General features: G+C 66.7%; 1 protein-coding gene across 1 annotated transcript; it reads left to right on the forward strand.

Moving 5' to 3' along the window:
- The first annotated feature begins 1,291 nt into the window (after positions 1-1,291).
- On the forward strand, positions 1,292-8,966 carry MAPK7 (mitogen-activated protein kinase 7). The gene is made up of 6 exons (XM_063319238.1): positions 1,292-1,864; positions 3,697-3,862; positions 4,980-6,391; positions 7,798-8,216; positions 8,303-8,430; positions 8,711-8,966. Exons 1-6 carry the CDS (start codon positions 1,507-1,509, stop codon positions 8,856-8,858), a joined length of 2,631 nt encoding a protein of 876 aa, XP_063175308.1. The 5' UTR covers positions 1,292-1,506; the 3' UTR covers positions 8,859-8,966.
- The last annotated feature ends 1,726 nt before the right edge of the window (positions 8,967-10,692 follow it).

Here is a 10,692-nt window from a genome sequence, read left to right on the forward strand (position 1 = left end):
GGTCCCCCTGGGATATGTAGGGCACGGACGCCTCGGTCCCCGGGATATGTGGGTCCCTGAGACGTGGGGGTCCCCCGGGATATGTGGGTCCCTGGGATGTGTGGGGCACGGACGCCTGGGTCCCCCGGGATATGTGGGTCCATGGGGCGTGTGGGTCCTGGATGCCTGGGTCCATGGGATACGTGGGTCCCCGGGATCTGTGGGTCCATGGGGCATGTGGGTCCCGGACACCTGGGTCCCCTGGGATGTGTGGGTCCCTGGGATGTGTGGGTCCTGGATGCCTGGGTCCCCCGGGACATGTGGGTCCCTGGGATGTCTGGGTCACTGGCATGTGTGGGTCTTGGACACCTGGGTCCCCCAGGATGTGTGGGTCCCTGGGACATGTGGGTCCCAGAGACTGGGGTCCCCGGGACGTGTGGGTCGCCGTGATGTGTGGGTCCCCTGGGACGTGTGGGTCACTGGGACGTGTGGGTCCCCGGGATGTGTGGGTCCCAGAGACTGGGGTCCCTGGGACGTGTGTGTCCCCAGGATCTGTGGGTCCCTGGGGATCTGTGGGTCCCCCAATCTGTGGGTCCCCTGGGATGTGTGGGTCCCGGATGCCTGGGTCCCCGGGACGTGTGGGTCCCCGGGACGTGTGGGTCGCCGGGATGTGTGGGTTGCCGCGATGTGTGGATCCCCTGGGACATGTGGGTCCCCGGGACATGTGGGTCCCGGATGCCTGGGTCCCCTGGGATATGTGGGTCCCTGGAACGTGTGGGTCACCGGGACATGTGGGTCCCGGATGCCCGGGTCCCCTGGGATATGTGGGTCGCCGGAACGTGTGGGTCCCTGGGATGTGTGCGTCCCCTGGGATATGTGGGTCCCCGGAACGTGTGGGTCCCTGGGACGTGTGGGTCCCGGATGCCTGGGTCCCCTGGGATATGTGGGTCGAAGGAATGTGTGGGTCACCGGGACATGTGGGTCCCTGGGATGCCTGGGTCCCTGGCATGTGTGGGTCCCCTGGGATGTGTGGGTCCCTGGGATGTGTGGGTCGCCGGGATGTGTGGGTTGCCGCGATGTGTGGATCCCCTGGGACATGTGGGTCCCCAGGACGTGTGGGTCCCCTGGGACGTGTGGGTCCCCTTGGATATGTGGGTCCCCTGGGACGTGTGGGTCGCCGTGACGTGTGGGTCCCCTGGGACGTGTGGGTCCCCGGAACGTGTGGGTCCCCAGGACTGTGGGTCCCCTGGGATATGTGGGTCCGGGGGACGTGTGGGTCCCCAGGACGTGTGGGTCCCCTGGGACGTGTGGGTCCCCGGAACGTGTGGGTCCCCAGGACGTGTGGGTCACCAGGATATGTGGGTCCCCTGGGACGTGTGGGTCCCCAGAACGTGTGGGTCCCCAGGACTGTGGGTCCCCTTGGATATGTGGGTCCCCTGGGACGTCTGGGTCCGGGGGACGTGTGGGTCGCCGTGATGTGTGGGTCCCCTGGGACGTGTGGGTCGCCGGGACGTGTGGGTCACCAGGATGTGTGGGTCCCCTGGGATATGTGGGTCCCCTGGGACGTCTGCGTCCGGGGGACGTGTGGGTCGCCGTGATGTGTGGATCCCCTGGGACGTGTGGGTCGCCGGGACGTGTGGGTCCCGGAGGCCGGTCTCCCCAGGCCCGTGTCCCTCCGCAGGTGCCATGGCGGAGGCGGAGGCGGAGGCCGTGGGGCGCCGCCCCCCCCCGGGGCGGGGTTCGGGGGCCGGGGGGGGTCCCCTGGCCCTGCTGAAGGCTCGGGCGCTGGACGTCACCTTCGAGGTGGGGGACGAGTACGAGGTCATCGAGACCATCGGCACCGGCGCCTACGGAGTCGTCAGCTCCGCCCGCCGCCGCGACACCGGTCAGACCCCCGGCGCCCCACAGAGGGGTCCCCTGGGCTGGGGGGGGGGAGCCGGGGTCCCCTTGGGTGGGAGATTCGGGGTCCCCTGAACAACTGGGTCCCTTTGGGTGGGGGGTCCCGGGTGCCTGGGTCCCCTTGGGTGGGAGATTCGGGGTCCCCCAGACACCTGGATCCTTTGGGTGGGAGACTCGGGGGTCCCATGGACACCTGGGTCCCTTTGGGTGGGGGTCCCCTGAACACCTGGGTCCCTTGGGTGGGGGGTCCCGGGTGCCTGGGTCCCCTTGGGTGGGAGACTCGAGGGTCCCCTGGACACCTGGGTCCCCTTGGGTGGGAGATTCGGGGGTCCCTTGGACACCCGGGTCCCCTTGGGTGGGGGTCCTGGCCATCTGGGTCCCTTAGGTGGGGGGACCTGGGTGCCTGGGTCCCCTTGGGTGGGAGATTTGGGGTCCCCTGAACAGCTGGGTCCCTTTGGGTGGGGGGTCCTGGGTGCCTGGGTCCCCTTGGGTGGGAGATTCGGGGGTCCCTTGGACACCCGGGTCCCCTTGGGTGAGGGTCCTGGCCATCTGGGTCCCTTGGGTGGGGGGTCCTGGGTGCCTGGGTCCCCTTGGGTGGGAGACTCGGGGGTCCCCCAGACACCTGGGTCCCCTCGGGTGGGGGGTCCTGGACATCTGGGTCCCCTTGGGTGGGGGTCCCAACCACCTGGGTCCCTTGGGTGGGGGGTCCCAGGTGTCTGGGTCCCCTTGGGTGGGAGATTCGGGGGTCCCATGGACACCTGGGTCCCCTTGGGTGGGTGTCCCGGCCATCTGGGTCCCTTAGGTGGGGGGTCCCGGGTGCCTGGGTCCCCTTGGGTGGGAGATTCAGGGTCCCCCAGACACCTGGATCCCTTGGGTGGGAGACTCGGGGGTCCCCTGGACACTTGGGTCCCTTTGGGTGGGGGTCCCCTGAACACCTGGGTCCCTTGGGTGGGGGGTCCCGGGTGCCTGGGTCCCCTTGGGTGGGAGATTTGGGGTCCCCTGAACAGCTGGGTCCCTTTGGGTGGGGGGTCCTGGGTGCCTGGGTCCCCTTGGGTGGGAGACTCGGGGGTCCCCTGGACACCTGGGTCCCCTTGGGTGGGAGATTCGGGGGTCCCTTGGACACCCGGGTCCCCTTGGGTGGGGGTCCTGGCCATCTGGGTCCCTTGGGTGGGGGTCCCAACCACCTGGGTCCCTTGGGTGGGGGGTCCCAGGTGTCTGGGTCCCCTTGGGTGGGAGACTCGGGGGTCCCCTGGACACCTGGGTCTCCTCGGGTGGGGGGTCCCGGACATCTGTGTCCCTTTGGGTGGGGGGTCCCGGGTGCCTGGGTCCCCTTGGGTGGGAGATTTGGGGTCCCATGGACACCTGGGTCCCTTTGGGTGGGGGTCCCCTGAACACCTGGGTCCCTTGGGTGGGGGGTCCCGGGTGCCTGGGTCCCCTTGGGTGGGAGATTTGGGGTCCCATGGACACCCGGGTCCCCTTGGGTGGGGGTCCTGGCCATCTGGGTCCCTTAGGTGGGGGGTCCTGGGTGCCTGGGTCCCCTTGGGTGGGAGACTCGGGGGTCCCATGGACACCTGGGTCTCCTCGGGTGGGGGGTCCCGGACATCTGTGTCCCCTTGGGTGGGAGATTTGGGGTCCCATGGACACCCGGGTCCCCTTGGGTGGGGGTCCTGGCCATCTGCGTCCCTTGGGTGGGGGGTCCCGGGTGCCTGGGTCCCCTTGGGTGGGAGATTTGGGGTCCCCTGGACACCCGGGTCCCCTTGGGTGGGGGGTCCCGGGTGCCTGGGTCCCTTTGAGGACCCCCGCGCCCCCCAACGGCAGGCCAGCAGGTGGCCATCAAGAAGATCCCCAACGCCTTCGACGTGGTGACCAACGCCAAGCGGACGCTGCGGGAGCTGAAGATCCTCAAGCACTTCAAGCACGACAACATCATCGGCATCAAGGACATCCTCAAACCCACCGTCCCCTACGGCGAGTTCCGCTCCGTGTGCGTGCCCCACGGGCGCCTGGGGGTCCCATCCCCGCCCCGCCCCGGGGTCCCCCCGGCTGCCTGGGTCCCTCGGGTGGTGGTGGGCCCCATAGAAACATCTCCATCCCCTCTTGGGTGATCCTGGGGGGCAGGAGAACATGTGGGATGGAGCCCACCTGGTCATCTGGGTCCATCGAGTGGTGGTGGGCCCCATAGGGCCATCTCCGTCCCCTTCTGGGGGGCAGGAGAACTCATGGGATGAAGCCCACCCAACCAGTTGAGGACACTGGGGGGGTGGTGGGCCCCACAGAAACATCTCCATCCCCTTCTGGGGGGCAGGAGAACACGCGGGATGGAGCCCACCCGGTCATCTGTGTCCCTCGGGTGGTGGTGGGCCCCATAGGGCCATCTCCATCCCCTTCTGGGGGGCAGGAGAACTTATGGGATGAAGCCCACCCAACCAGTTGAGGACAGTGGGGGGGTGGTGGGCCCCACAGAAACATCTCCATCCCCTTCTGGGGGGCAGGAGAACACGTGGGATGGAGCCCACCCGGTCATCTGGGTCCATCGGGGGGTGGTGGGCCCCATAGAAACATCTCCATCCCCTTCTGGGTGATCCTGGGGGGCAGGAGCACAGGTGGGATGGAGCCCACCTGGTCATCTGGGTCCATGGGGTGGTGGTGGGCCCCATAGAAACATCTCCATCCCCTTCTGGGGAGTAGGAGAACACGTGGGATGGAGCCCACCTGGTCATTTGGGTCCATGGGTTGGTGGTGGGCCCCATAGAAACATCTCCATCCCCTTCTGGGGGGTAGGAGAACACGTGGGATGGAGCCCACCTGGTCATCTGGGTCCATGGGTTGGTGGTGGGCCCCATAGAAACATCTCCATCACCTTCTGGGAGGCAGGAGAACGCGTGGGATGGAGCCCACCTGGTCATCTGGGTCCATGGGTTGGTGGTGGGCCCCATAGAAACATCTCCGTCCCCTTCTGGGAGGCAGGAGAACGCGTGGGATGGAGCCCACCTGGGTCCATCGGGGGGTGGTGGGTCCCATAGGGCCCTCTCCAACCCTTCCCGGATGTGTCCCACCCCCGCCCCGCCCCCCACCCCCCCCTTTCTTTTTCTCGCCGGCAGCTACGTGGTGTTGGACCTGATGGAGAGCGACCTCCACCAGATCATCCACTCGGCGCAACCCCTGACGCTGGAGCACGTCCGGTACTTCCTCTACCAGCTCCTGCGGGGCCTCAAGTACATCCACTCGGCCAACGTCCTCCACCGCGACCTCAAACCCAGCAACCTTTTGGTCAACGAGAACTGCGAGCTCAAAATCGGCGATTTCGGCATGGCTCGAGGTTTAGGCGCCGACCCCCGACACGCCAAAGCTTTCCTCACCGAATACGTGGCCACCCGCTGGTACCGAGCGCCGGAGCTTCTCCTCTCCCTCCACCGTTACACCCGCGCCATCGACATGTGGTCGGTGGGTTGCATCTTCGCCGAGATGTTGGGCCGGCGGCAACTCTTCCCCGGCAGGAACTACGTCCACCAGCTCCAGCTCATCATGGCCGTCTTGGGGACGCCGCCGGCCGCCGTCATGGCGGCCATCGGCGCCGAACGGGTGCGGGCCTACGTGCAGAGTTTGCCGCCTCGACCGGCGGTGCCTTGGGAGAGCCTTTTCGGCGACGCCGAACCGGCGGCTTTGGCGCTTTTGGGCCGTATGTTGCGTTTCGACCCCCGGGAACGGGTGGGGGTGGCCGAGGCCTTGCGTCACCCCTTTTTAGCCAAATACCACGATCCCGAGGACGAGCCCGACTGCGTCCCCGCCTTCGACTTCGCCTTCGACCGCCGGGTGCTCACCAAGGAGGAGATCAAGGCGGCCATCGTGGCCGAGATCGCCGACTTCCACGCCCGCCGCGACGGCATCCGGCGGCAAATCGCCTTCGCCCCGGCCGGCGGGGCCGAAAACGGCGCCAACGGGGCTGGTGGTGGCGGCACCGCAGCCAACGGCGCCATGGCTGACGTTAACGTGCCCCTGGGCGACATCCACGCGGCCAACGCTGGCGTCACCGCGGCCGACGCCGGCGTCAACGTGGCCAACGTCAACGTGGCCAACTCCGGCGTGGCCGTGGTCGACGTCAACATGGGCAACGTCGGCGTGGGCAACTCCGGTGTCGGCGCGGCCAACGCCGGCGTCGCCTTGGCCAACGTCGATATCAACATGGCCAACGCCGCCATGGCCACCATGGGCACCGCCATGACCAACAGCAACGTCAATGTGGCCAACGCCGCCATGGCCAATGTCACCGCGCCCAACGTCACCGCGCCCAATGCCGCGGTGGCCGGCGTCGGCCCCGCCTGGCCCTGCGCCGACGTGGACATGCCGAGCCCCGGCCCCGCCCCGGCCCCCGACTGCCCAATGGACTCTCCCCGGGTGAAGGCGGAGCCGGGGGCCCCCGCCGTGCCCAAGAGGGACGGGGCCATCTCTGACGACACCAAGGCCGCCCTCAAGGCCGCGCTGCTCAAGTCGGCCATGAGGAACAAGAGCAAAGGTGTGGGGCGCCCGGACACCCGGGTCTCCTGAGGGGCGATGGATGGGGTCGGGGCTCCATCCTTGGTCTCCTGGCTCCCAGGGGTTGGTTGGGGTTGGGGTTGGGTTGGGTTGGGTTGGTGGCTCCATCCCTGGTCTCCTGGCTCCCAAGAGTTGGTTGTGGTTGGGTTGCGGTTGAGTTTGGTTGGGTTTGGTTGGGTTTAGTTGGGTTGGTGGCTTCATCCCTGGTCTCCTGGCTCCCAAGAGTTGGTTGTGGTTGGGTTGCGGTTGAGTTTGGTTGGGTTTGGTTGGGTTTAGTTGGGTTGGTGGCTCCATCCCTGGTCTCCTGGCTCCCAAGAGTTGGTTGTGGTTGGGTTGCGGTTGAGTTTGGTTGGGTTTGGTTGGGTTTAGTTGGGTTGGTGGCTCCATCCCTGGTCTCCTGGCTCCCAAGAGTTGGTTGCGGTTGGGTTGCGGTTGAGTTTGGTTGGGTTGGGTTGAGTTGGTGGCTCCATCCTTGGTCTCCTGGCTCCCAGGGGTTGGTTGGGGTTGGGTTGGGTTGGGTTTGGTTGGGTTGGGTTGAGTTGGTGGCTCCATTCCTGGTCTCCTGGCTCCCAGGGGTTGGGTTGGGTTGTGGTTGGGTTGGGTTTGGTTGGGTTTGGTTGGGTTGGTGGCTCCATCCCTGGTCTCCTGGCTCCCAGGGGTTGGGTTGGGTTGTGGTTGGGTTGGGTTTGGTTGGGTTTGGTTGAGTTGGTGGCTCCATCAGTGGTCTCCTGGGTCCCAGGGGTTGGGTTGGGTTGTGGTTGGGTTGAGTTGGTGGCTCCATTCTTGGTATTCTGTGTCCCAGGAGTTGGGTTGGGTTTGGTTGTGGTTGGGCTATGGTTGGGCTATGGTTGGGTTTGGTTGGGTTGGTGGCTCCATCCCTGGTCTCCTGGCTCCCAGGGGTTGTGGTTGGGTTGGGTTTGGTTGGGTTTGGTTGGGTTTGGTTGGGTTGGTGGCTCCATCCGTGGTCTCCTGGCTCCCAGGGGTTGGTTGGAGTTGGGTTGTTGTTGGGTTTGGTTGGGTTGGTGGCTCCATCCGTGGTCTCCTGGCTCCCAGGGGTTGGTTGGGGTTGGGTTTGGTTGGGTTGGGTTGAGTTGGTGGCTCCATCCGTGGTCTCCTGGCTCCCAGGGGTTGGGTTGGGTTGTGGTTTGGTTGGGTTTGGTTGGGTTGAGTTGGGTTGGGTTGGGTTGGGTTTGGTTGAGTTGGGTTTGGTTGAGTTGCGTTGAGTTGGGTTTGGTTGAGTTGGGTTGAGTTGGGTTGGGTTTGGTTGGGTTGGGTTGAGTTGCGTTGAGTTGGGTTTGGTTGAGTTGCGTTGAGTTGGGTTGGGTTTGGTTGAGTTGGGTTGGGTTGGGTTGGTGGCGCCATCCCTGGTCTCCCATGACCCCACAGAGCCACCCTGCGCGGCCCCAGAGGCGCCGGAGGGCCGTAAACCGGTGACGGCGGCGGAACGGCAGCGGGAACGGGAAGAGAAGCGCCGGCGGCGACAGGAACGGGCCAAAGAACGGGAGAAGAAACAGCGGGAACGGGAACGACGCGAACCCCGGGGCCGGGGCGAGGGTCTCCGAGGCCTCGTCCTCACCGACGACGACCGCCACCTCCTGGAGCGTTGGACCAAGATGCGGGACGGGGCCCCACCTCGCCCCCCGCCCCCTCCCCGACCCCCCGACCCCCCTCCCCCTTGTCCCCCGCCTTGCGGGGCTCCCCCCGAAACTTGGCCGGGCCCCGAGGTTTGGACGGAACCTCCCGCCGCCCCCCTCCCGGCGGACCCCGACGTGGCCACCGTCACCCAACAGCTCTCCAAGTCGCAGGTGAGGGTCCCGGCTGTCCCATCCTGGCCGTGGGTGACCGGGTTTGGCCACCACGGTGACCGTCATCGTTATCATGGTGCCCACAGGTGGAGGACTTGCTGCCCCCCGTCTTCTCGGTGACCCCCAAGGGGAGCGGGGCCGGCTATGGGGTGGGCTTCGACCTGGAGGAGTTCCTCAGCCAATCCTTGGACATGGTGGGGGACACCAAGGAGAGGTGAGAAGGCTGGGGGGGGTGGGGGGGACACGATGACCCAGATGGGGTGGGGTGGGGACCCAGACGTTCGGGGCGGGGACCCGGGTGCCCCCTCTCCCCACGGCGTCCTTCTCCTTGGTGGTCCCCAAGCATCCTCAGGGTGGGGGGGCGGGGAGGAAAAGGTGGGGGGACGCAGGCGGCCGGGAGGGGACGCGACCATCTGGGGCTGAGGACACGTGTGTGTGTCCCCGCCCCCGCCCCCTGACCCCCGACCCCTTCCCCCCCCGCCGTCCCCCCCCAGCCAAGGCGATTCGGCGCCGCTCTCGGCATCGCTGTTGGCCGATTGGCTGGAGGTCCATCGCCTCAGCCCCGCCGCCCTCGAGAGCCTCCAGCGGGACCTCCAGCTCGGCTCCCCCATGCTCCTCGCCGACGACCTCCCCGACCCCTAACGTGTGGGTCCCAGGTAGCCGAGACCCCCCACCCCCAGCCCCACCCACTCCCCCCCCCCCCCCTCGATGGTGCCTTGGCCCCACCTTCGGCGCCCGATTAAATTTGTAAAGAAACGACGACCCCCGTTTTCATCCCGCCTGGGCCCCGGCTCCTTGGGGACCTATAGGAGAGGGGTGGGGGGGGGACGGACATGACACACCTTGTGTGGGGCTCGGGGGGGGGGGGGGCTGTACGGACCTATAGGGAGCCCTATGGGGGACGGACGGGCTCTATGAGGTTGTACAAGACCCTATGGATCTATAGGGGCTGTGGGGAACGGCTATGGGGAGCTGATGGGGTCTACTGGGTTATGTGGGGCGACGAAGCTATAGGGGCTGGGGGAGACTACGGGGCCAGCAGGGTCCTGTGCCTGCCGTATGGGGCTATGTGGGGCTATGTGGGGCAGGAACGGTGTTTTAGGCAACGATGTGGGGCTACAAGGAGCTATATGGGGCTGTAAGTAGCGATACAGGCGCGGGCGGTCTTACCTATAAGGGTTTGGTAGCGTATAGGGCAGTAAGGGGGCTGGGAAGGGCTACAGGGCCTTGGGAGGACCTTATGGGCGCTATAGGGAGCTGCGGGGACCCATAGGTGCCCCCCTGGGACCGAGGAGAGGTCGGGACGTCGAGGTATAGACACCCCGGGGCTACCGCGGGTGGGCTGCAGGGGGCCGCGTAGGGGCTATAGGGAGCTCTAGGGTCGCCGGGAAGCTATAGGGACCCCCGCGGCCACTTAGGGGGGTTGTAGGGACCGTATAGGAGCCGTAGGGACCCCCCCCACACACCCCCCCGCCCCCCCACAACCCCGTCGCCGGGAGGAGGAAGGAAGGAGGCGGAGGCGGGTGCGTTTGTGGCAGGGGTTTCGTAGCAAATACATCACAGAAGACCACGAGGGGACGATACAGAGCTCGGGGGGGGGGGGGGGGAGGGGGCGGGGGGACCCCCCCCCGGACCCCCCTCCGCGGTGCAGGGTTTCGGGGGGGGCGGGGGAGGGGGGGACGCAGGTTGGAGGCGCGGCGGCGGCGGCAGCGGCGGCGCTGGGGCGGCCCCCACGGGGCGGGAAATCTAAGTGGGGGGTGGTTCCTCGGCCGGGGAGGGGGGGGGGGAGGCGGGGCGGGGGGGGGGGGCGCGTGCGGTGGGGGAGGGGGGGGCGGGGTAGGTGGGGGGTGGTTGGCGGGGGGGGTCGTTGGTGGGACATTTGGGTCGTTGGTGGGACAGTTGGGTCGTTGATGGGACAGTTGGGTCGTTGGTGGGACAATTGGGTCGTTGAGGGGACGGTTGGGTCATTGGTGGGACGGTTGGGTCATTGGTGGGACAATTGGGTCGTTGATGGGACGGTTGGGTCGTTGGTGGGACATTTGGGTCGTTGGTGGGACATTTGGGTCGTTGATGGGACGGTTGGGTCGTTGATGGGACAATTGGGTCGTTGGTGGGACAATTGGGTCGTTGAGGGGACAATTGGGTCGTTGAGGGGACGGTTGGGTCGTTGAGGGGACGGTTGGGTCATTGGTGGGACGGTTGGGTCGTTGGTGGGACGGTTGGGTCGTTGGTGGGACGGTTGGGTCGTTGGTGGGACGGTTGGGTCGTTGAGGGGACGGTTGGGTCATTGGTGGGACATTTGGGTCGTTGAGGGGATGGTTGGGTCGTTGGTGGGACAATTGGGTCGTTGATGGGACGGTTGGGTCATTGGTGGGACAGTTGGGTCGTTGATGGGACGGTTGGGTCGTTGGTGGGACGGTTGGGTCGTTGGTGGGACATTTGGGTCGTTGAGGGGACAGTTGGGTCGTTGAGGGGA

The sequence above is a fragment of the Chroicocephalus ridibundus genome, chromosome 32 (assembly GCF_963924245.1).
Source record: "Chroicocephalus ridibundus chromosome 32, bChrRid1.1, whole genome shotgun sequence".
NCBI classification, from domain to species: Eukaryota; Metazoa; Chordata; class Aves; order Charadriiformes; family Laridae; genus Chroicocephalus; species Chroicocephalus ridibundus.

Excerpts from the sequence above, each read along its gene's own strand:
- MAPK7 (XM_063319238.1), top strand. The coding sequence starts at position 1,507 with ATGTGTGGGTCCCCTGGGATATGTGGGTCCCCTGGGACGTCTGCGTCC. Across the intron at positions 6,392-7,797 it reads CATGAGGAACAAGAGCAAAG|AGCCACCCTGCGCGGCCCCA; the intron begins GTGTGGGGCGCC and ends ATGACCCCACAG. Across the intron at positions 8,431-8,710 it reads GTGGGGGACACCAAGGAGAG|CCAAGGCGATTCGGCGCCGC; the intron begins GTGAGAAGGCTG and ends GTCCCCCCCCAG.